Here is a 24,090-nt window from a genome sequence, read left to right as displayed (position 1 = left end):
TCTGTTTAGTGAGTCCTCCAGATCAGAGGCAGTAGGGATGACCAGGGATGTTCTCTGTTTAGTGAGTCCTCCAGATCAGAGGCAGTAGGGATGACCAGGGATGTTCTCTTCATAAGTGCGTCAATTTGACAATGTTCCTGTCATTCAAAATTGAAAAAGTACTTTGGGTGTCAGGGAAACTTTATGGAGTAAAAAGTACATTATTTTCATTAGGAATGTAGTGAAGTAAAAGTAAAAGTAATCAAAGATATAAATAGTAAAGTATAGATATCCCAAAAAACTACTTATGTAGTACTTTAAAGTATTTTTACTTAAGTAATTTACACCACTGGACTTTGTACAAAAACGTGTTTCTTTTCAGTCACATGAAAAGAACAATATGAAGAGTTAAAGAGACAAAATGTTTATTATTTATTTTACCTTTATTTAACTAGGCAAGTTAAGTTAAGAACAAATTCTTATTTACAATGACGGCCTAGGAACAGTGGGTTAACTGGTCTAGGAACAGTGGGTTAACTGGTCTAGGAACAGTGGGTTAACTGGTCTAGGAACAGTGGGTTAACTGGTCTAGGAACAGTGGGTTAACTGGCCTAGGAACATTGGGTTAACTGGTCTAGGAACAGTGGGTTAACTGGTCTAGGAACAGTGGGTTAACTGGTCTAGGAACAGTGGGTTAACTGGTCTAGGAACAGTGGGTTAACTGCCTTGTTCAGGGGCAGAACGACAGATTTGTACCTTGTCAGCTCGGGGATTCAATCTTGCAACCTTTCGGTTACTGGACGAACGCTCTAACCACTAGACTACCTGCCGCCCCAAAGATAATCTAATCTTAAAAAGTCATCTTCATATTTCAGATATATATACAATGAAGTGTCATCCCTCTCTCTCCCTCCCTCACTCTCTCCCTCCCTCCCTCGCTCTCTCTCCCTCTCGCTCTCTCTCCCTCTCGCTCTCTCTCCCTCCCTCGCTCTCTCTCCCTCGCTCTCTCCCTCCCTCGCTCTCTCCTCTCCTCTCTCCCTCGCTCTCTCTCCCTCTCGCTCTCTCTCCCTCCCTCGCTCTCTCTCCCTCTCGCTCTCTCTCCCTCCCTCTCCTCGCTCTCTCTCCTCGCTCTCTCTCCCTCGCTCTCTCTCCCTCGCCTCTCCCTCCCTCACTCTCTCCCTCCCTCCCTCGCTCTCTCCCTCCCCTCCCTCGCTCTCTCTCCCTCCCTCGCTCTCTCTCCCTCCCTCGCTCTCTCTCCCTCTCGCTCTCTCTCCCTCCCTCGCTCTCTCTCCCTCGCTCTCTCTCCCTCGCTCTCTCTCCCTCGCTCTCTCTCCCTCCCCTCGCTCTCTCCCTCTCGCTCTCTCTCCTTCCTCGCTCTCTCTCCCTCCCTCTCTCTCCTCCCTCTCTCCCTCGCTCTCTCTCTCCCTCGCTCTCTCTCCCTCGCTCTCTCTCCCTCTCGCTCTCTCTCCCTCCCTCGCTCTCTCCCTCCCTCCCTCGCTCTCTCTCCCTCGCTCTCTCTCCCTCCCTCGCTCTCTCTCTCACGCTCTCTCCCTCCCTCGCTCTCTCTCCCTCACTCGCTCTCTCTCTCTCTCTCTCTCTCTCTCTCCCTCCCTCGCTCTCCCTCCCTCGCTCTCTCTCCCTCACGCTCTCTCTCTCACGCTCTCTCCCTCACTCTCTCTCTCTCACTCTCTCTCCCTCACTCTCTTCATCTATACAGTGCCTTCAGAAAGTATTCAGACCCCTTGACTTTTTCCACATTTTGTTACGTTATTCTAAAATGTATTATATTATTTTTCCTCTCATCAATCTACCCCCAATGCACCCATAATGACAGAAATATGTCTAAATTGTCTCTGACAGAGATGATAATTAAAAGTCTAAGGAGGGTGAAATCCTCTCCTCCTTACTAGAACGTTGCTTTCCAAGATATAAGTGTTACGATCAACTAGGATGGGTGGAATCAGGCGCAGAGAGCAGGGTTCAGTCGTTTGTCAAATGTATTCACCAGCGCAACAAACACGGTCACGCCAACACAAGTTACCAGTCCAAACAACAGGACAGAAATAGTCTGGTGAATAAGGACACAAAAAAGTAACAAAAAACAAGCCCGCACAAATACCCAGCGGGCCTAGTGCCCTTAAATACCCTACAAACAAACCCTAATACAAAACAGGTGTACCCAATTACCCAATAACCCAAAACAAACGGAAAGGGAATCGATGGCAGCTAATAGGTCGGCGACGACGACCGCCGAGCACCGCCCGAACAGGAAGAGGCACCATCTTCGTGAAGGTTCGTGACAAGAAGTCTATTCTGAGTGTTCTTAACAAATCAAAACATGTTTTACATTTAATTACTTTACTTTACTTAAGATAGGGGATATTATACGAGTAAATACTGGGTGTTTTTTTTATTTTATTTTTTTTATTTTTTTACACTTGATGTGGTACCTTTTAACACGTGGTGTGTAAGGGGAGCTTAGCTGTTGGTTAAAACTGACAACCATACAAAGGTGAGGTTGACCTTCAACCCTAAGCCTGGTTTACAAACACAGCCGGGAACCTCACGTGTACTGAAAGCATCACTATAGCTATATGAAGGACTTTGGCTGGAGGAAACAGTCTGAAACTCACGTGTACTGAAAGCATCACTATAGCTGTATGAAGGACTTTGGCTGGAGGAAACAGTCTGAAACTCACGTGTACTGAAAGCATCACTATAGCTGTATGAAGGACTTTGGCTGGAGGAAACAGTCTGAAACTCACGTGTACTGAAAGCATCACTATAGCTGTATGAAGGACTTTGGCTGGAGGAAACAGTCTGAACCTCATGTGTACTGAAAGCATCACTATAGCTGTATGAAGGACTTTGGCTGGAGGAAACAGTCTGAAACTCATGCTAATTGACCTAGAAAGGTACAATATTTAATTAGCATAGATTTTTGATAACAACCTCAATACATTTGTTTGTGAAAGTTTAAAAATGATATCATATATTTATGTATTTTATAAAGACACGTTAGGAAACATTCTCATCAAGGTAAAACTTTTTGGGCTGAGATTCTCTCTCCTTTTTACCATTCAACTACCTGGTTGGAGATCCTTTACCTGGTTGGAGATCCTTTACCTGGTTGGAGATCCTTTACCTGGTTGGAGACCCTTTACCTGGTTGGAGACCCTTTACCTGGTTGGAGATCCTTTACCTGGTTGGAGATCCTTTACCTGGTTGGAGACCCTTTACCTGGTTGGAGACCCTTTACCTGGTTGGAGATCCTTTACCTGGTTGGAGACCCTTTACCTGGTTGGAGAACCTTTACCTGGTTGGAGATCCTTTACCTGGTTGGAGATCCTTTACCTGGTTGGAGATCCTTTACCTGGTTGGAGACCCTTTACCTGGTTGGAGACCCTTTACCTGGTTGGAGATCCTTTACCTGGTTGGAGATCCTTTACCTGGTTTGAAACCCTTGGACACAGTAGAAGCATGCAACAGAGAGCAGGAGATGCCTTCGGGCAGCCTCTTTTAGCCTGGTTGAGGAATGAGGGGAGGGAGGGAGGCAGATGGGGGTGATAGGGGGATGAGAGTGAGGGGGATGAGGGGGGGTGAAAGAGACGGAGGGGGGGGGTGAGAAGGAGGGGGTGAGAGGGAGAGGGAGAGAGCGAGGTGATGAGAGAGAGGGGGATGAGAGAGAGAGGGGGATGAGAGAGAGAGGGGGATGAGGAGGAGGGGGTTGAGAGAGAGACAGAGAGAGAGAGCGAGGGGGATGATAGGGAGGGGGATGAGAGAGAGGGGGTGAGAGAGAGAGGGAGGGAGAGGGAGAGAGCGAGGGGATGAGAGAGATGGGGGGATGAGAGGGAGGGGGGGATGAGAGAGAGAGGGGGGATGAGGAGGAGGGGGAAGAGAGAGGGAGTGGCTGAGCATAAGAAAGGCTGAGGTCTTTGAAGGTGTGATTAATGATGACACAGGAGAAGCCCCCGGATTGGCTGGTCTGTTTGTTTTGATTGCATTTTCATCGGTGGATGTGACCGACTTGGCGAGAGACAATAGCTCAGCTCTGTTTAGTGGTGACCTCTGCCCCAGTGTTCAGTCTTCCCTCTGGACTGCTGAGGGGCCCAGGGGCTGGAGGGGCCCGGCCTACCTGTCTGTCTGTCTTCAGGTGAGGGGCTGGAGGGGCCCGGCCTGTCTGCCTGTCTGTCTGTAAGGGTCATGCTGAACAGCCTTCCCCTCAGGGCAGAACGACTGACTGTCTAAATAACTCCCGGAGTAACCAGTGTCTGTATTCTGTTTCCACATTGCCTGTTGCTGGCAACACCTTTTCACTAAGTCACATTCCAGGTATGTGTAAATGGCCTTCTGATTCTGGAAAGACTAAACTCCTCTGTAAACACCCAACAACAGCCTCAACAGCCTCAACAGCCTCAATAGCCTCAACAGCCTCAATAGCCTCAATAGCCTCAACAGCCTCAATAGCCTCAACACCCAACAACAGCCTCAATAGCCTCAACAGCCTCAATAGCCTCAACAGCCTCAACAGCCTCAACAGCCTCAATAGCCTCAATAGCCTCAACAGCCTCAACAGCCTCAACAGCCTCAATAGCCTCAATAGCCTCAACAGTCTCAATAGCCTCAACAGCCTCAACAGCCTCAATAGCCTCAATAGCCTCAATAGCCTCAATAGCCTCAACAGCCTCAATAGCCTCAACAGTCTCAATAGCCTCAACAGTCTCAACAGTCTCAACAGTCTCAACAGCCTCAACAGCCTCAATAGCCTCAACAGCCTCTGACAAAATGTTATAACAAAACTGTCCTTCCTATTAGTCTACACCAGACACTCAGTTAAACACACTGCATGGAATCATGGGATCCTTGGGAATATTCAACACACTGCACGGAATCATGGGATCCTTGGGAATATTCAACACACTGCACGGAATCATGGGATCCTTGGGAATATTCAACACACTGCACGGAATCATGGGATCCTTGGGAATATTCAACACACTGCATGGAATCATGGGATCCTTGGGAATATTCAACACACTGCACGGAATCATGGGATCCTTGGGAATATTCAACACACTGCACGGAATCATGGGATCCTTGGGAATATTCAACACACTGCAATAACTTGTAAAACAAAACAAGTTGAAAGAGACACGGCATCCAAATCACTGCTAACCAAACATGACATTTAAATGTAACATTTCATTCAACTCCCTCTGCTGACTCACCCAGTAATAACACACCCACGTCAGTTCACACCTTCATCCAGGAAATGACTCCAGGAATCTCCTCCCTGACCACACTGCACGCTACCCACCACAATCAACAACCTGGATCCCAAATGGCACCCTATTTTCTTTGGGCCCTGGTCAAAGGTAGTACTGTCAACTGACTTCTCCAGTCTCATAGACTTGTATCATTAACAGTCTCTACATCCGTGTTCAGTGGGCCTTCTCTCTCTCTGTCCATGTTCAGTGGGCCTTCTCTCTCTCTGTCCATGTTCAGTGGGCCTTCTCTCTCTCTGTCCATGTTCAGTGGGCCTTCTCTCTCTCTCTGTCCATGTTCAGTGGGCCTTCTCTCTCTCTCTGTCCATGTTCAGTGGGCCTTCTCTCTCTCTGTCCATGTTCAGTGGGCCTTCTCTCTCTCTCTGTCCATGTTCAGTGGGCCTTCTCTCTCTCTGTCCATGTTCAGTGGGCCTTCTCTCGTCCATGTTCAGTGGGCCTCTCTCTCTCTCTGTCCATGTTCAGTGGGCCTTCTCTCTCTCTCTGTCCATGTTCAGTGGGCCTTCTCTCTCTCTGTCCATGTTCAGTGGGCCTTCTCTCTCTCTGTCCATGTTCAGTGGGCCTTCTCTCTCTCTCTCTCCATCCATGTTCAGTGGGCCTTCTCTCTCTCTGTCCATGTTCAGTGGGCCTTCTCTCTCTCTCTCTCCATCCATGTTCAGTGGGCCTTCTCTCTCTCTGTCCATGTTCAGTGGGCCTTTCTCTCTCTCTGTCCATGTTCAGTGGGCCTCTCGTCATGTTCTCTCTCTGTCCATGTTCAGTGGGCCTTCTCTCTCTCTGTCCATGTTCCTCCATCCATGTTCAGTGGGCCTTCTCTGTCCATGTTCAGTGGGCCTCTCTCTCTCTCCATCCATGTTCAGTGGGCCTCTCTCTCTCTCTCTCCATCCATGTTCAGTGGGCCTTCTCTCTCTCTGTCCATGTTCAGTGGGCCTTCTCTCTCTCTCTCCATCCATGTTCAGTGGGCCTTCTCTCTCTCTCTGTCCATGTTCAGTGGGCCTTCTCTCTCTCTCTCAGTGGGCCTTCTCTCTCTCTGTCCATGTTCAGTGGGCCTTCTCTCTCTGTCCATGTTCAGTGGGCCTTCTCTCTCTCCATGTTCAGTGGGCCTTTCTCTCTGTCCATGTTCAGTGGGCCTTCATGTTCTCTCTCTCTCCATCCATGTTCAGTGGGCCTTCTCTCTCTCTCCTGTCCATGTTCATCCATGTTCAGTGGGCCTTCTCTCTCTCTGTCCATGTTCAGTGGGCCTCTCTCTCTCTCTGTCCATGTTCAGTGGGCCTCTCTGTCCATGTTCTCTCTGTCCATGTTCAGTGGGCCTTCTCTCTCTCTCTCCATCCATGTTCAGTGGGCCTTCTCTCTCTCTCTGTCCATGTTCAGTGGGCCTTCTCTCTCTCTCTGTCCATGTTCAGTGGGCCTTCTCTCTCTCTGTCCATGTTCAGTGGCCTCTCTCTCTCTGTCCATGTTCTGGGCCTTCTCTCTCTCTGTCCATGTTCAGTGGGCCTTCTCTCTCTCTCTGTCCATGTTCAGTGGGCCTTCTCTCTCTCTCTGTCCATGTTCAGTGGGCCTTCTCTCTCTCTGTCCATGTTCAGTGGGCCTTCTCTCTCTCTGTCCATGTTCAGTGGGCCTTCTCTCTCTCTGTCCATGTTCAGTGGGCCTTCTCTCTCTCTCTGTCCATGTTCAGTGGGCCTTCTCTCTCTCTCTGTCCATGTTCAGTGGGCCTTCTCTCTCTGTCCATGTTCAGTGGGCCTTCTCTCTCTGTCCATGTTCAGTGGGCCTCTCTCTCTCTCTGTCCATGTTCAGTGGGCCTTCTCTCTCTCTGTCCATGTTCAGTGGGCCTTCTCTCTCTCTCTGTCCATGTTCAGTGGGCCTTCTCTCTCTCTCTGTCCATGTTCAGTGGGCCTTCTCTCTCTCTGTCCATGTTCAGTGGGCCTTCTCTCTCTCTGTCCATGTTCAGTGGGCCTTCTCTCTCTCTCTCTGTCCATGTTCAGTGGGCCTTCTCTCTCTCTCTCTGTCCATGTTCAGTGGGCCTTCTCTCTCTCTCTGTCCATGTTCAGTGGGCCTTCTCTCTCGGTCCATGTTCAGTGGGCCTTGGAACTACTTCCCTGTTTGACCTCTAGGTTTTATGGGTATTATGACACTTCCACTGCGGGGCGTGGACTCTACAAGGTGTGGAAAGTGTTCCGCAGGGATGCTGGCCCATGTTGACGCCAATGCTTTTCACAGTTGTGTCAAGTTGTCTGGATGACCTTTGGGTGGTGGACCAGTCTTGAAAATCCCAGCAGTGTTGCAGTTCTTGGCACAAACCGTTGCGCCTGGGACCTACTACCACACCCCATTCAAAGGCACTTAAATCTTTTATCTTGCCCATTCACCCTCTGAATGACACACAATCCATGTCTCAATTCTCTCAAGGCTTAAAAATCCTTCTTTAACCCGTCTCCTCCCCTTCCTCTACATGTCTCCTCCCCTTCATCTACATGTCTCCTCCCCTTCATCTACACTGATTGAAGTGGATTTAACAAATGACATCAATAATTGATCATAGCTTTTGTCTGGATTCGCCTGGTCAGTCTGTGACGTGGAAAGATGTCCTCAATGTTTTGTCCACTCAGTGCATATTGAGTCTTCAGCAGTACAGACCACTCCCGTGATGTCAGAGTTTTTAGATAAACTGAATGCTAACTTTGCAACGAGATTTTTATGATTTGAAATCCCCACAGAGGTTGTGCAGTTTGTTATAGGGACTGATGCAAGGGGAAAAGTTAGTCAGCTGAGAGATGCATAAAAGGTTTCTGTGTGGAACAAACAACAAAACAAACAACAAAAGAGAAAATAAGGAAATTATAAAGGAATAGAAAATAGAACAGAATTGGGATGTTGGTCTAAGGAGATATGACATTTACAAAAGGTTCCCCATGTGTAAATAAAAACAGACAAAAGGTTCCCCCATGTGTAAATAAAAACAGACAAAAGGTTCCCCCATGTGTAAATAAAAACAGACAAAAGGTTCCCCCATGTGTAAATAAAAACAGACAAAAGGTTCCCCCATGTGTAAATAAAAACAGACAAAAGGTTCCCCCATGTGTAAATAAAAACAGACAAAAGGTTCCCCCATGTGTAAATAAAAACAGACAAAAGGTTCCCCCATGTGTAAATAAAAACAGACAAAAGGTTCCCCCATGTGTAAATAAATAAAAAAACAGACAAAAGGTTCCCCCCCATGTGTAAATAAAAACAGACAAAAGGTTCCCCATGTAAATAAAAACAGACCAAAGGTGTAAATAAAAACAGACAAAAGGTTCCCCCATGTGTAAATAAAAACAGACAAAAGGTTCCCCCATGTGTAAATAAAAACAGACAAAAGGTTCCCCCATGTGTAAATAAAAACAGACAAAAGGTTCCCCCATGTGTAAATAAAAACAGACAAAAGGTTCCCCCATGTGTAAATAAAAACAAAAGATGAAGCTATGTATGTAAAATGGACAGGAAAGTAGAAATGAATCCATGTGTGGAAGGTTCAACTATGTAATGTGTTCCAGTATCTAGACAATTTGATGCACTAAATTAGGCTAATCTTATAACACTTAGAACGAACTTTAAGCAACATTTAATTTTAATAAAAGTGCTTTATAATATTATAATTGTGTTTATGCATTGTTTTTTTATACCGGTCTTGGGAAGAGTAATCCCATGTAGAAAATGTCTGGACATCTTGTGAAAAAATGTGCACGCTGAGTGAAAAGACGACTGACCTGTTAGCGTGTCTCCGTTTTACGTCCCAAATGGCATCACATTCCCTACGTAGTGCACATCGTTTGACAGGGGGGACGTTAAGGTAGTAGTGCGCTGCATAGGGAATAGTGTGCAATTTTGGGACTCGAATTTCCCAGTGTGCGTCTCTCTCTCTCTGCCAAATCACTATCTATTGACTACACAGTGTGAGTTGAAAGAAGCTTTTCTACCTTATGACAGGCTTGGCAGCACCTTGTTGTCCTAGTAATGCAGCTGGAGCGTATGTTCCCTCTGCCTAGCACAGCACCACACCTCTTTAGCTCATAAGGAGGAGGAGGAGGGCAGGGGGCGGACTGCCAAGCCAGGTTTTTGGGAAAGGGAGATGTACTTTGAACACAGCAAAGTTAGCGAGAAGATATTTAAATTGACTAAGACCCTTTAGCCTGAAGAAATGGAGCTAAAACTGAAAGACAGCAGGATTGTCAGTTCATATTAAATGGATACAATGAAATGACTAGGACTAGATGATGTTGTCATGGATAAATGACAGGCCTAGATGATGTTGTCATGGATAAATGACAGGCCTAGATGATGTTGTCATGGATAAATGACTAGGCCTAGATGATGTTGTCATGGATAAATGACAGGCCTAGATGATGTTGTCATGGATAAATGACAGGCCTAGATGATGTTGTCATGGATAAATGACTAGGCCTAGATGATGTTGCCATGGATAAATGACAGGCCTAGATGATGTTGTCATGGATAAAGGACTAGGCCTAGATGATGTTGTCATGGATAAATGACAGGCCTAGATGATGTTGTCATGGATAAATGACTAGGCCTAGATGATGTTGTCATGGATAAATGACAGGCCTAGATGATGTTGTCATGGATAAATGACTAGGCCTAGATGATGTTGCCATGGATAAATGACAGGCCTAGATGATGTTGTCATAGATAAATGACTAAGCCTAGATGCAGGATGGATTAAGGACTAGGCCTAGATGATGTTGTCATGGATAAATGACAGGCCTAGATGCAGGATGGATAAATGACAGGCCTAGATGCTGGATGGATAAATGACAGGCCTAGATGATGTTGTCATGGATACATGACTAGGCCTAGATGATGTTGCCATGGATAAATGACTACGCCTAGATGATGTTGTCATGGATAAATGACAGGCCTAGATGATGTTGTCATGGATAAAGTACTAGGCCTAGATGATGTTGTCATGGATAAATGACTAGGCCTAGATGATGTTGCCATGGATAAAGGACTAGGCCTAGATGATGTTGTCATGGATAAATGACTAGGCCTAGATGATGTTGTCATGGATAAATGACTAGGCCTAGATGCAGGATGGATAAAGGACTAGGCCTAGATGCAGGATGGATAAAGGACTAGGCCTAGATGATGTTGTCATGGATAAATGACTAGGCCTAGATGCAGGATGGATAAATGACTAGGCCTAGATGATGTTGTCATGGATAAATGACTAGGCCTAGATGCAGGATGGATAAAGGACTAGGCCTAGATGCAGGATGGATAAAGGACTAGGCCTAGATTATGTTGTCATGGATAAATGACTAAGCCTAGATGCAGGATGGATTAAGGACTAGGCCTAGATGCTTGATGGATAAATGACAGGCCTAGATGCTGGATGGATAAATGACTAGGCCTAGATGCTGGATGGATAAATGACAGGTTTAGATGCTGGATGATGTTGTCATGGATAAATGACAGGTTTAGATGCTGGATGGATTAATGACAGGCCTAGATGCTGGATAGATAAATGACTAGGCCTAGATGCTGGATGAGGTTCATGTGTGTCGCAATAGCTTTGCACTGGCACACCTCATTTTTAAGCGAGTGATTTGCAGGAAGTGGCCTATTCAGTGGTTATGTTTACAGCCAGTCAAATGCTAGGACTAGTTACTCGCTGCAGAAGAGAGAATGTTGAATCCCCTTCCTCATTAGTGGCTCAGACCTGATGTTAATGGGGCAAAGACAGTAGAAATGTCAGCTGATTTTTAATTGGATAAATGACTAGGCCTAGATGCTGGATGGATAAATGACAGGCCTAGATGCTGGATGGATAAATGACAGGCCTAGATTCTGGATGGATAAATGACAGGCCTAGATTCTGGATGGATAAATGGCAGGCCTAGATGATGTTGTCATGGATAAAGGACTAGGCCTAGATGATGTTGTCATGGATAAATGACAGGCCTAGATGATGTTGTCATGGATAAATGACAGGCCTAGATGCTGGATGGATAAATGACAGGCCTAGATGCTGGATGGATAAATGACAGGCCTAGATGCTGTTGTCATGGATAAATGACAGGCCTAGATGATGTTGCCATGGATAAATGACAGGCCTAGATGATGTTGTCATGGATAAATGACAGGTCTAGATGCTGGATGGATAAATGACAGGCCTAGATGCTGGATGGATAAATGACAGGCCTAGATTCTGGATGGATAAATGGCAGGCCTAGATGATGTTGCCATGGATAAATGACAGGCCTAGATGATGTTGTCATGGATAAATGACAGGCCTAGATGCTGGATTGATAAATGACAGGCCTAGATGCTGGATGGATAAATGACAGGCCTAGATGATGTTGCCATGGATAAATGACAGGCCTAGATGCTGGATGGATAAATGACAGGACTAGATGCTGGATGGATAAATGACAGGCCTAGATGCTGGATGGATAAATGACAGGCCTAGATTCTGGATGGATAAATGACAGGCCTAGATTCTAGATGGATAAATGGCAGGCCTAGATGATGTTGTCATGGATAAATGACAGGCCTAGATGATGTTGTCATGGATAAATGACAGGCCTAGATGCTGGATGGATAAATGACAGGCCTAGATGCTGGATGGATAAATGACAGGCCTAGATGCTGTTGTCATGGATAAATGACAGGCCTAGATGATGTTGCCATGTATAAATGACAGGCCTAGATGCTGGATGGATAAATGACAGGCCTATATGATGTTGCCATGGATAAATGACAGGCCTAGATGCTGGATGGATAAATGACAGGCCTAGATGCTGGATTGATAAATGACAGGACTAGATGCTGGATGGATAAATGACTAGGCCTAGATGATGTTGTCATAGATAAATGACAGGCCTAGATGCTGGATGGATAAATGACAGGACTAGATGCTGGATGGATAAATGACAGGCCTAGATGCTGGATGGATAAATGACAGGACTAGATGCTGGATGGATAAATGACTAGGCCTAGATGATGTTGTCATAGATAAATGACAGGCCTAGATGCTGGATGGATAAATGACAGGACTAGATGCTGGATGGATAAATGACAGGCCTAGATGCTGGATGGATAAATGACAGGACTAGATGCTGGATGGATAAATGACAGGCCTAGATGCTGGATGGATAAATGACAGGACTAGATGCTGGATGGATAAATGACAGGACTAGATGCTGGATGGATAAATGACTAGGCCTAGATGCTGGATGGATAAATGACAGGACTAGATGCTGGATGGATAAATGACTAGGCCTAGATGATGTTGTCATATATAAATGACAGGCCTAGATGATGTTGTCATGGATAAATGACAGGCCTAGATGATGTTGGCATGGATAAATGACTAGGCCTAGATGATGTTGGCATGGATAAATGACAGGCCTAGATGATGTTGTCATGGATAAATGACTAGGCCTAGATGATGTTGTCATGGATAAAGGACTAGGCCTAGATGCAGGATGGATAAAGGACTAGGCCTAGATGATGTTGTCATGGATTAAGGACTAGGCCTAGATGCTTGATGGATAAATGACAGGCCTAGATGCTTGATGGATAAATGACAGGACTAGATGCTGGATGGATAAATGACAGGCCTAGATTCTGGATGGATAAATGACAGACCTAGATGATGTTGTCATGGATAAATGACAGGCCTAGATGCTGGATGGATAAATGACTAGGCCTAGATGATGTTGTCATGGATAAATGACAGGCCTAGATGCTGGATGGATAAATGACAGGCCTAGATGCTGGATGGATAAATGACAGGCCTAGATTCTGGATGGATAAATGGCAGGCCTAGATGATGTTGTCATGGATAAATGACAGGCCTAGATGATGTTGTCATGGATAAATGACTAGGCCTAGATTCTGGATGGATAAATGACAGGCCTAGATTCTCGATGGATAAATGGCAGGCCTAGATGATGTTGTCATGGATAAATGACAGGCCTAGATGATGTTGTCATGGATAAATGACTAGGCCTAGATGCTGGATGGATAAATGACAGGCCTAGATGCTGGATGGATAAATGACTAGGCCTAGATGATGTTGCCATGGATAAATGACAGGCCTAGATGATGTTGTCATGGATAAATGACTAGGCCTAGATGATGTTGTCATGGATAAATGACAGGCCTAGATGCTGGCCGTACAGAGCCACAGGACAGCAACACAATTAGACCCAACCAAATCATGACAAAACAAAAACATAATTACTTGACACATTGGAAATAATTAACAAACTAGAATTATATTTGTGCCTAAACAGAGAGTACACAGTGGCAGAATACCTGACCACTGTGACTGACTCAAACTTAAAGAAAGCTTTGACTATGTACAGACTCAGTGAGCATAGCCTTGCTATTGAGAAAGGCCGCCGTAGGCAGACATGGCTCTCAAGAGAAGACAGGCTATGTGCTCACTGCCCACAAAATGAGGTGGAAACTGAGCTGCACTTCCTAACCTCCTGCCCAATGTATGACCATATTAGAGAGACATATTTCCCTCAGATTACACAGACCCACAAAGAATTAGAACACAAACCCAATTTTGATAAACTCCCATATCTACTGGGTGAAATACCACAGTGTTGCATCACAGCAGCAAGATGTGTGACCTGTTGCCACCAGAAAAGGACAATCAGTGAAGAACAAACACCATTGTAAATACAACCCATATTTATGTTTATTTATTTTCCCTTGTGTACTTTAACTATTTGTACATCATTACAACACTGTATATAGACATAATATGACATTTGAAATGACGCTATTGTTTTGTAACGTTTATAAGTGTAATGTTTACTGTAATTTTTTTTGTTTATTTCACTTTTGTTTATTATCTACTTCACTTGCTTTGGTAATGTTAACACATGTCTCCCATGGTAATGAAGCCGTTTGAATTGAGAGAGAGAAGAGAGAGAAGAGAGAGAGAGAGGATTCAAGTAGCGGAGTAAACAGACGAGTAAAATCGACGTTACACACAGCATTTTCAGTCAGCAAATATTGAACCGAGTTCAGCTCAGAAATGTGGTAATTAACTACAATAACCATAATCCATTGCAGAGATTTGGAGCCCTTTTGGGAGCACAGGCACGTGCCCCCTCAGATGTGTCCTTTTCTCTGTAATACCAGTTGAATGTTCACTATTTTTGGAATTTCCACTAAAAATCTCCAATCATTTTTTTTATTTTTACGTCATTATTTAATAATGGATTTAGTGTTGTTAACGAATGACTCTGGACCAACCTCAAAAAGCACAAATCACTCAGTACCGCATACTGAGACACAATGTGTTTAAGATTCTTCATAGCTGTAGTTCAACCCCCCCCAGGTCTAGTTTCCAAACCCCAAATGCCCCACTTGGTACACACACACACACTCTCCACACACACACTTGGGTTGTGTGTCCTGCTTAGAGTACATTATGATAGCCCTGCTCAGATGATGTGCTTCATTAGAAAATGCCTGACTGTGTTGTTGAATAGGTATTCATATCTTCTCCCCCCCACACACACAACGGAATGTTGGGGAATTCCGGCCTCCGTCGGGGCCCTCAAATAGTGGCAGCTTCAGATTATGCCCCCCTGCCCACACACTCACAGCCCCCTGTCAAGCCCCCGTACAGCTGTACACATGCCAGGCGTTTGGGAATCTGGTATCATATACACCGTGCGGGGGATTTCCGACTGGCTGTGTGTTCGGCTCACACACAGATGACAGCAGCGGCGGCGTGTGCCTGGCTGCCGCTTGAACAATGGAACTGTCTCTGACACTGCTGCTCCAGACTCTTCCTGACTGCTCCAGTCTGCTCCAGTCTACTCCAGACTACTCCAGTCTTCTCCAGTCTGCTCCATGCTGCTCCAGTCTGCTCCAGTCTGCTCCAGTCTGCTCCAGACTGCTCCAGACTACTCTAGTCTACTCCAGTCTACTCCAGACTGCTCCAGTCTGCTCCAGACTGCTCCAGGCTGCTCCAGGCTGCTCCAGTCTGCTCCAGACTGCTCCAGACTACTCTAGTCTACTCCAGTCTACTCCAGTCTACTCCAGACTGCTCCAGACTACTCCAGTCTACTCCAGACTACTCCAGTCTACTCCAGACTGCTCCAGTCTACTCCAGACTACTCCAGTCTACTCCAGACTGCTCCAGTCTGCTCCAGACTACTCCAGTCTACTCCAGACTGCTCCAGACTGCTCCAGACTGCTCCAGTTTACTCCAGACTGCTCCAGACTGCTCCAGTCTGCTCCAGTCTGCTGTAGTGTTACAGAGGGGAGCAGGTCAATGTAGTCCAACCTACCTCACTGACTGAGTGACTGACTTACTGCATCTCTCTTCTTCTTCTTTCCCTGTCTCTCTGAATGAGCTGTTCAGCACACACTGTTCACCTTTTTACGTAGATGGACAACATGATCCTCAGTGCCATGACAACGAACATCTTCACGAGTATAGGTTTCTGCTGGATGTCTTTATGCTACGGTACCTCCCCCTTATAAATTCATATGTTAAAATCCAGCTTTTATAACCTTTCTGCTCGTAACCACGGTGTCACGTTCTGACCTTTATTTCCTGTGTTTTGTATTTAGTTAGTATGTTCAGGGCGTGAGTTGGGTGGGCAGTCTATGTTTGTTTTTCTAGGTTTTGGATATTTCTATGTTTTCGGCCTAGTATGGTTCTCAATCAGAGGCAGGTGTCATTAGTTGTCTCTGATTGAGAATCATACTTAGGTAGCCTGGGTGTTTGTGGGTGATTGTTCCTGTCTCTGTGTTTGCACCAGATAGGACTGTTTTGAGTTTTCATATTTCTTGTTTTTTGTAGTCAGTTGTTCATGTGTACCTTAACGCATTAAAAAGAACCATGGACACTTACCACGACGCATATTGGTCCTCAGATCCGTTTCGCCTCTCCTCTTCGGAGGAGGAGGAGGAAATTCATTACACACGGCAATATAGGCTCTGCTTCTACTTCCCCCAGTATGAAATGACTAGGAGGTGATATACGGACCATCCCCTGTATAAGCACAGTTAGTTACTGCTTGGTAGTTACAGTAGTTACTGTATAAGCACAGTTAGTTACTGTGTGGTAGTTACAGTAGTTACTGTATAAGCACAGTTAGTTACTGCTTGGTAGTTACAGTAGTTAGTTATGGTGTACCCCTCTTCTCTTCCTGCAGGTGTAGAGACCTGTCCTGGTAGTTATGGTTATGCTAGTTAGTTACGGTAGTTAGTTGTAGTTACTAGTTAGTGATGTTGTATTTCTCTCTTCCTGCAGGTGTAGAGACCTGACCTCCCGCCTGTCCTGAGAGTTATTTTTACATCCTATAGTTTGTTCTCCGTTTTCTTTAAACGGAGAATCTAATCTAATTTTATTTCCCTGACTGAACAAAACTCGTCATCTCAGTCCTCTCTCAATGACTTACAGATTGCTGTCATCTTGTTTAAACTCACCGAACTGCAAACTGTCCTTCAGGTCCTGGACCTCTCTGGTCTGGTCGTCCATTTTTTTATTAGTTGGCTCCACCAGTATTTGGACAGACAACTTGGAAGTTATTTTCTTGTTGTCACAACTGCTTGTAAAACTATTTTTGTTTGTTTTAAAAGATCCATCACCTGTGATAGGGAGACATCCAGGGTCCTCAACGGTACTCCCACCGGCTTTGGTCTTTGTCATGGTAGCAATGTAGGCTACGCTGTTACTCCTCATAGGGCAGGTCGCAGGGGAGATGGAGACCGCGATAAACAGCAGGGATCTAGACAGCCGGAAGCCCCGGGACAACAAGCAGCAGGGATCTAGACAGCCGGAAGCCCCGGGACAACAAGCAGCAGGGATCTAGACAGCCGGAAGCCCTGGGACAACAAGCAGCAGGGATCTAGACAGCCGGAAGCCCCGGGACAACAAGCAGCAGGGTTCTAGACAGCCGGAAGCCCCGGGACAACAAGCAGCAGGGATCTAGACAGCCGGAAGCCCCGGGACAACAAGCAGCAGGGATCTAGACAGCCGGAAGCCCCGGGACAACAAGCAGCAGGGATCTAGACAGCCGGAAGCCCCGGGACAATAAGCAGCAGGGATCTAGACAGCCGGAAGCCCCGGGACAACAAGCAGCAGGGATCTAGACAGCCGGAAGCCCCGGGACAACAAGCAGCAGGGATTTAGACAGCCGGAAGCCCCGGGACAACAAGCAGCAGGGATCTAGACAGCCGGAAGCCCCGGGACAACAAGCAGCAGGGATCTAGACAGCCGGAAGCCCCTGGACAACAAGCAGCAGGGATCTAGACAGCCGGAAGCCCCGGGATAACAAGCAGCAGGGATCTAGACAGCCGGAAGCCCCGGGACAACAAGCAGCAGGGATCTAGACAGCCGGAAGCCCCGGGACAACAAGCAGCAGGGATCTAGACAGCCGGAAGCCCCGGGACAACAAGCAGCAGGGATCTAGACAGCCGGAAGCCCCGGGACAACAAGCAGCATGGATCTAGACAGCCGGAAGCCCCGGGACAACAAGCAGCAGGGATCTAGACAGCCGGAAGCCCCGGGACAATCCGCAGTCCCAGCCATAAGTGTAATAAACTAAGAGCAGCTCTAGATGCACTGCATGTTGGCTGAAAGTACACTACATGACCAACAGTATGTGACCAACAGTATGTGGTCACCTGCTAATCAAACATCTCATTCTAAAATCATGGGCATTAATATGGAGTTGGTCCTCCCCCTTTGCTGCTGTAACAGCCTCCAATCTTCTGGGAAGGCTTTCCACAATATGTTGGAACATTGCTGAGGGGACTTGCTTCCATTCAGCCACAAGAGCATTAGTGAGGTCAAGCACTGATGTTGGCCGATTAGGCCTGGCTCGCAGTCGGGGTTCCAATTCATCCCAAAGGTGTTCAATGGGGTTGAGGACAGGGCCTCTGTGTAGGCCAGTCACGTTCTTCCACACCGATCTCAGCAAACCAATTCTATATGAACCTTGCTTTGTGCACAAGGGCCTTGCTATGCTGAAACAGGAAAGGGGCTTCCCCCAAACTGTTGCCACAAAGTTGGAGGCACAGAATAGTCTAGAATGTCATTGTATGCTGTAGCGTTAAGATTTCCCTTCACTGGAACTAAGGGGCACGAATCATGAAAAACAACTACAGAGCATTATTCCTCCTCCACCAAACTTTACAGTTACAGTGTTCTCCTGACATCCGCCAAACCAAGATTAGTTTGTTGGACTGCCAGATGGTGAAGCGTGATTCATCACTCAATGATCAAAGATGTCGCTCTTGCTGCTGATGATTCTCTGATCCACCTCTACACAGACGACACCATTCTGTATACTTCTGGCCCTTCTTTGGACACTGTGTTAACAAACCTCCAAATGAGCTTCAATGCCATACAACTCTCCTTCCGTGGCCTCCAACTGCTCTTAAATACAAGTAAAACTAAATGCATGCTCTTCAACCGATCAGCATCACTACTCTGGACGGTTCTGACTTAGAATGTGTGGACAACTACAAATACCTAGGTGTCTGGTTAGACTGTAAACTCTCCTTCCAGACCCACATCAAGCATTTCCAATCCAAAATTAAATCTAGAATTGGCTTCCTATTTCACAACAAAGCATCCTTCACTCATGCTGCCAAACATACCCTCGTAAAACTGACTATCCTACCGATCCTTGACTTCGGTGATGTCATTTACAAAATAGCCTCCAACACTCTACTCAGCAAATTGGATGCAGTCTATCACGGTGCCATCCGTTTTGTCACCAAAGCCCCATATACCACCCACCACTGCGACCTGTATGCTCTCGTTGGCTGGCCCTCGCTTCATATTCGTTGCTAAATCCACTGGCTCCAGGTCTCTGCTAGGTAAAGCCCCGCCCTATCTCTGCTCACTGGTCACCATAGCAGCACCCACCCGTAGCACGTGCTCCAGCAGGTATATTTCACTGGTCCACCCCCAAAGCCAACACCTCTATTGGCTGCCTCTCCTTCCAGTTCTCCGCTGCCAATGACTGGAACGAACTGCAAAAATCTCTGAAGCTGGAGACTCATATCTCCCTCTCTAACTTTAAGCACCAGCTGTCAGAGCAACTCACAGATCACTGCACCTGTACACAGCCCATCTGTAAATAGCCCATCCAACTACCTCATCCCCATACTGGTATTTGTTTTGCTCCTTTGCAACCCAGTATCTCTACTTGCACATTCATCTTCTGCACATCTATCACTCCAGTGTTTAATTGCTATATTGTAATAATTTCGCCACTATGGCCTATTTATTGCCTTACCTCCTGTATTTTACCTCATTTGCACACACTGTGTACAGAGTTTCTATTGTGTTATTGACTGTACGTTTGTTTATTCCACGTGTAACTCTGACAAACAACAAACACTGTTTTGCTTTATTTTGGCCAGGTCGCACTTGTAAATGAGAACTTGTTCTCAACTTAGCCGACCTGGTTAAATAAAGGTGAAATAAATAAAAAACTAGAATGCATTTCCATTGCTCCCAGAGTCCAATGGCGGTGAGCTTTACACCACTCCAGCCGATGCTTGGCATTGAGAATGGGGATCGGAGGCTTGTGTGCGGCTGCTCGGCCATGGAAACCCATTTCATGAAGCTCCCGACAAACAGTTATTGTGTTGACGTTGCTTCCAGAGGCAGTTTGGAACTTGGTAGTGAGTGTTGCAACCGAGGACAGATCATTTTTACGCGCTTCATCACCCTGTGTGGTCCTGTTCTGTGAACTGGTGTGGCCTACCAGTTCGCTGCTGAGCCGTTGTTGCTCCTAGCTGTTTCCACTTCACAATAAGAGCGCTTAGAGTTGACTGGGGCAGCTCTAGCAGAGCATAAATGTGACGAACTGACTTTTTGGAAAAGTGGCATCCTATGATGCTGCCACGTTGAAAGTCACTGAGCACTTCAGTAAGGACATTTTACTGCCAATGTTTGTCTATGGAGATTGCATGGCGGTGTGCTCGATTTGTATACACCTGTCGGCAACGGGTGTGGCTGAAATAGATGAATCCACTCATTTGAAAGGGTGTCCACCTACTTGTGAGTGGCTTTTCACCTAATCAGAATCATGAAACTGTGATCTGCACAATGTGCGGTTGATTCATGGGGGCATCTAAAACGGGCCGACCGTGCCCCCCTGCCAACGGGTCGACCGTGCACCCGACCGTGCCACCCTGCCAACGGGCCGACCGTGCCCCCTGCCAACGGGCCGACCGTGCCCCCTGCCAACGGGTCGACCGTGCCCCCCTGCCAACGGGTCGACCGTGCCCCCCTGCCAACGGGTCGACCGTGCCCCCTGCCAACGGGTCGGCCGTGCCCCCTGCCAACGGGTCGGCCGTGCCCCCTGCCAACGGGCCGACCGTGCCCCCTGCCAGCGGGTCGACCGTGCCCCCCTGCCAACGGGCCGACCGTGCCCCCCTGCCAATGGGCCGACCGTGCCCCCTGCCAACGGGCCGACCGTGCCCCCTGCCAACGGGCCGACCGTGCCCCCCTGCCAACGGGGGCCGACCGTTCTCCCTCCCATCCACCCTGGACAGAGAGTTATAGTAGTTAGTGACGGTGTTCCTTTATCTCTCTCTTCCTGCAGGTATAGAGACCCCTCCTCCCGTTTGTCCTGGACAGAGAGTTCCTTCCTGGCCTCCATAATGTCACAGAACCAATCAGAACAGAGCTCTGACATCCTCAGTCAGGATGTGTTCAACCAGCTGCTGGAGATGCTGGACCAGTGAGTCTACACAACACACACACACACACCACACACACCACACACCACACACACACACCACACACACCACACACACACCACACACACCACACACAACACACACACCACACACACCACACACACCACACACACACACACACACACACACACACACACACACACACACACACACACACACACACACACACCACACACACACACCACACACACACCACACACACACACAACACACACACAACACACACACACACACACACACACACACCACACACACCACACCACACAGTTCTAAACCTAGTTAAATCCGTGTTGCCCTGTGTGTGTTTCAGGTCAGCGTTCCACTCGTCGCAGCCGATAGAGTTGAACTTCTCAGACAGCCCAGCAGACGAAGATGGACCATCAGGGAACACCATTCAGATCAGCATGGACTGCATCACCATGCATGAGGGACAGGAACCACTGTCTGTAAGTACATACTGAACAATATTCAGATCTGCATGGACTCTACTATCTGACCAGCCTGTGAGTACTGTACTGGACATGGCTAAATTAGGTACAGTACATTATAATATTACAATACTATAGATAGCCTACTGGGAAATGTCACAAATGTCAAATTCAAAATATTTGTTTGTCAAGTCAAATTTAGAGGGCAATAGACCAAACTGGGGGGGTAAGTCTCACAAGAACACACCTGGCAGTGTAGAGGGCAATAGACCAAACTGGGGGGGTAAGTCTCACAAGAACACACCTGGCGGTGTAGAGGGCAATAGACCAAACTGGGGGGGTAAGTCTCACAAGAACACACCTAGCGGTGTAGAGGGCAATAGACCGAACTGGGGGTAAGTCTCACAAGAACACACCTGGCGGTGTAGAGGGCAATAGACCAAACTGGGGGTAAGTTTCACAAGAACACACCTGGCGGTATAGAGGGCAGTAGACCGAACTGGGGGTAAGTCTCACAAGAACACACCTGGCGGTGTAGAGGGCAATAGACCTAACTGGGGGTAAGTCTCCAAGAACACACCTGGCGGTGTAGAGGGCAATAGACCAAACTGGGGGGTAAGTCTCACAAGAACACACCTGGCGGTGTAGAGGGCAATAGACCTAACTGGGGGGTAAGTCTCCAAGAACACACCTGGCGGTGTAGAGGGCAATAGACCAAACTGGGGGTAAGTCTCACAAGAACACACCTGGCGGTGTAGAGGGCAATAGACTGAACTGGGGGTAAGTCTCACAAGAACACACCTGGCGGTGTAGAGGGCAATAGACCGAACTGGGGGGTAAGTCTCACAAGAACACACCTGGCGGTGTAGAGGGCAATAGACCGAACTGGGGGTAAGTCTCACAAGAACACACCTGGCGGTGTAGAGGGCAGTAGACCGAACTGGGGGTAAGTCTCACAAGAACACACCTGGCGGTGTAGAGGGCAATAGACCAAACTGGGGGTAAGTCTCACAAGAACACACCTGGCGGTATAGAGGGCAGTAGACCGAACTGGGGGTAAGTCTCACAAGAACACACCTGGCGGTGTAGAGGGCAATAGACCTAACTGGGGGGGTAAGTCTCCAAGAACACACCTGGCGGTGTAGAGGGCAATAGACCAAACTGGGGGGTAAGTCTCACAAGAACACACCTGGCGGTGTAGAGGGCAATAGACCTAACTGGGGGTAAGTCTCCAAGAACACACCTGGCGGTGTAGAGGGCAATAGACCAAACTGGGGGTAAGTCTCACAAGAACACACCTGGCGGTGTAGAGGGCAATAGACTGAACTGGGGGTAAGTCTCACAAGAACACACCTGGCGGTGTAGAGGGCAATAGACCGAACTGGGGGGTAAGTCTCACAAGAACACACCTGGCGGTGTAGAGGGCAATAGACCGAACTGGGGGTAAGTCTCACAAGAACACACCTGGCGGTGTAGAGGGCAGTAGACCGAACTGGGGGTAAGTCTCACAAGAACACACCTGGCGGTGTAGAGGGCAATAGACCAAACTGGGGGGTAAGTCTCCAAGAACACACCTGGCGGTGTAGAGGGCAATAGACCAAACTGGGGGGGGTAAGTCTCACAAGAACACACCTGGCGGTGTAGAGGGCAAAATACCAAACTGGGGGGGGGGGGGGGGTAAGTCTCACAAGAACACACCTGCCGTACAGTCACTGTTGTACTGTACACCGTACATGACCGACCAGCTGAAATCGGTTTTAAGTAGCAAAGCTAGAAATGATATCATACACTGCATTTGAGGAACAATGGGGAAGGTTATTTTGCTTTGAAAGTTGATCAACTTTGTAAAACTCACTTTTGAGAAAATATCCTTTTTGAATGTTTTGGTTCCACTACTGGAGAGCCCTTCTTTGTCTTCACCCAATCAGCATCGTGCACACCCTCTAATTAACGCCTTAGCCCCACCCATAAGGGTTGATCTGAGCGTCCTGCACTAATAACAGCACCCACCGCAAACACCTTTATTATACACAGATTCTAAATAGCTATTGATCATATTATTATTGATGACAGATGTGTATGTTGTTATGCTCTAAAGTCACAAGATTTCAGATTGAGTTCGATTTTATTTGGAAGGAAACTACCCTTAATGTTTATTTGGAAGGAAACTACCCTTAATGTTTATTTGGAAGGAAACTACCCCTAATGTTTATTTGGAAGGAAACTACCCTTAATGTTTATTTGGAAGGAAACTACCCTTAATGTTTATTTGGAAGGAAACTACCCTTAATGTTTATTTGGAAGGAAACTACCCTTAATGTTTATTTGGAAGGAAACTACCCCTAATGTTTATTTGGAAGGAAACTACCCCTAATGTTTATTTGGAAGATTCTGATATTATGTTTTATATTGACCCAAATTTCATTGTTAATTTGTTTATTTTTCATGGCAGATTCTTTATCCATAAAATGAAACTCCTCTTCACATTTGTTTAAGATTATTTGAATTGAATCAGTAAGTGTTTTTGACAAATTGAAAATGTATCTGGATATGTAACACCCCTGTCTGTTAGGTTTATGTTTCTTGTTTGTATATTTCTGTTTTTGTATTTGTTTCTTTCATAATTTTATTTAAAA

General features: G+C 46.8%; 1 protein-coding gene across 4 annotated transcripts in view; it reads left to right on the top strand.

Moving 5' to 3' along the window:
- Nucleotides 1-24,090, top strand: part of LOC115124387 (tumor protein 63-like) — a 134,076-nt gene that overhangs the window by 12,542 nt on the left and 97,444 nt on the right. For all 4 annotated transcript variants that reach the window (XM_065009477.1, XM_065009478.1, XM_065009476.1 and 1 more), the window contains exons 2-3: nucleotides 20,870-21,007; nucleotides 21,337-21,472. In XM_065009477.1, the coding sequence (XP_064865549.1) occupies nucleotides 20,870-21,007; nucleotides 21,337-21,472 (274 nt within the window). The remainder of the gene's footprint in view (nucleotides 1-20,869; nucleotides 21,008-21,336; nucleotides 21,473-24,090) is intronic.

The sequence above is a fragment of the Oncorhynchus nerka genome, linkage group LG25 (genome assembly GCF_034236695.1).
Source record: "Oncorhynchus nerka isolate Pitt River linkage group LG25, Oner_Uvic_2.0, whole genome shotgun sequence".
Taxonomy (NCBI): domain Eukaryota; kingdom Metazoa; phylum Chordata; class Actinopteri; order Salmoniformes; family Salmonidae; genus Oncorhynchus; species Oncorhynchus nerka.
This window is presented reverse-complemented; position numbering and strand designations above follow the sequence as displayed.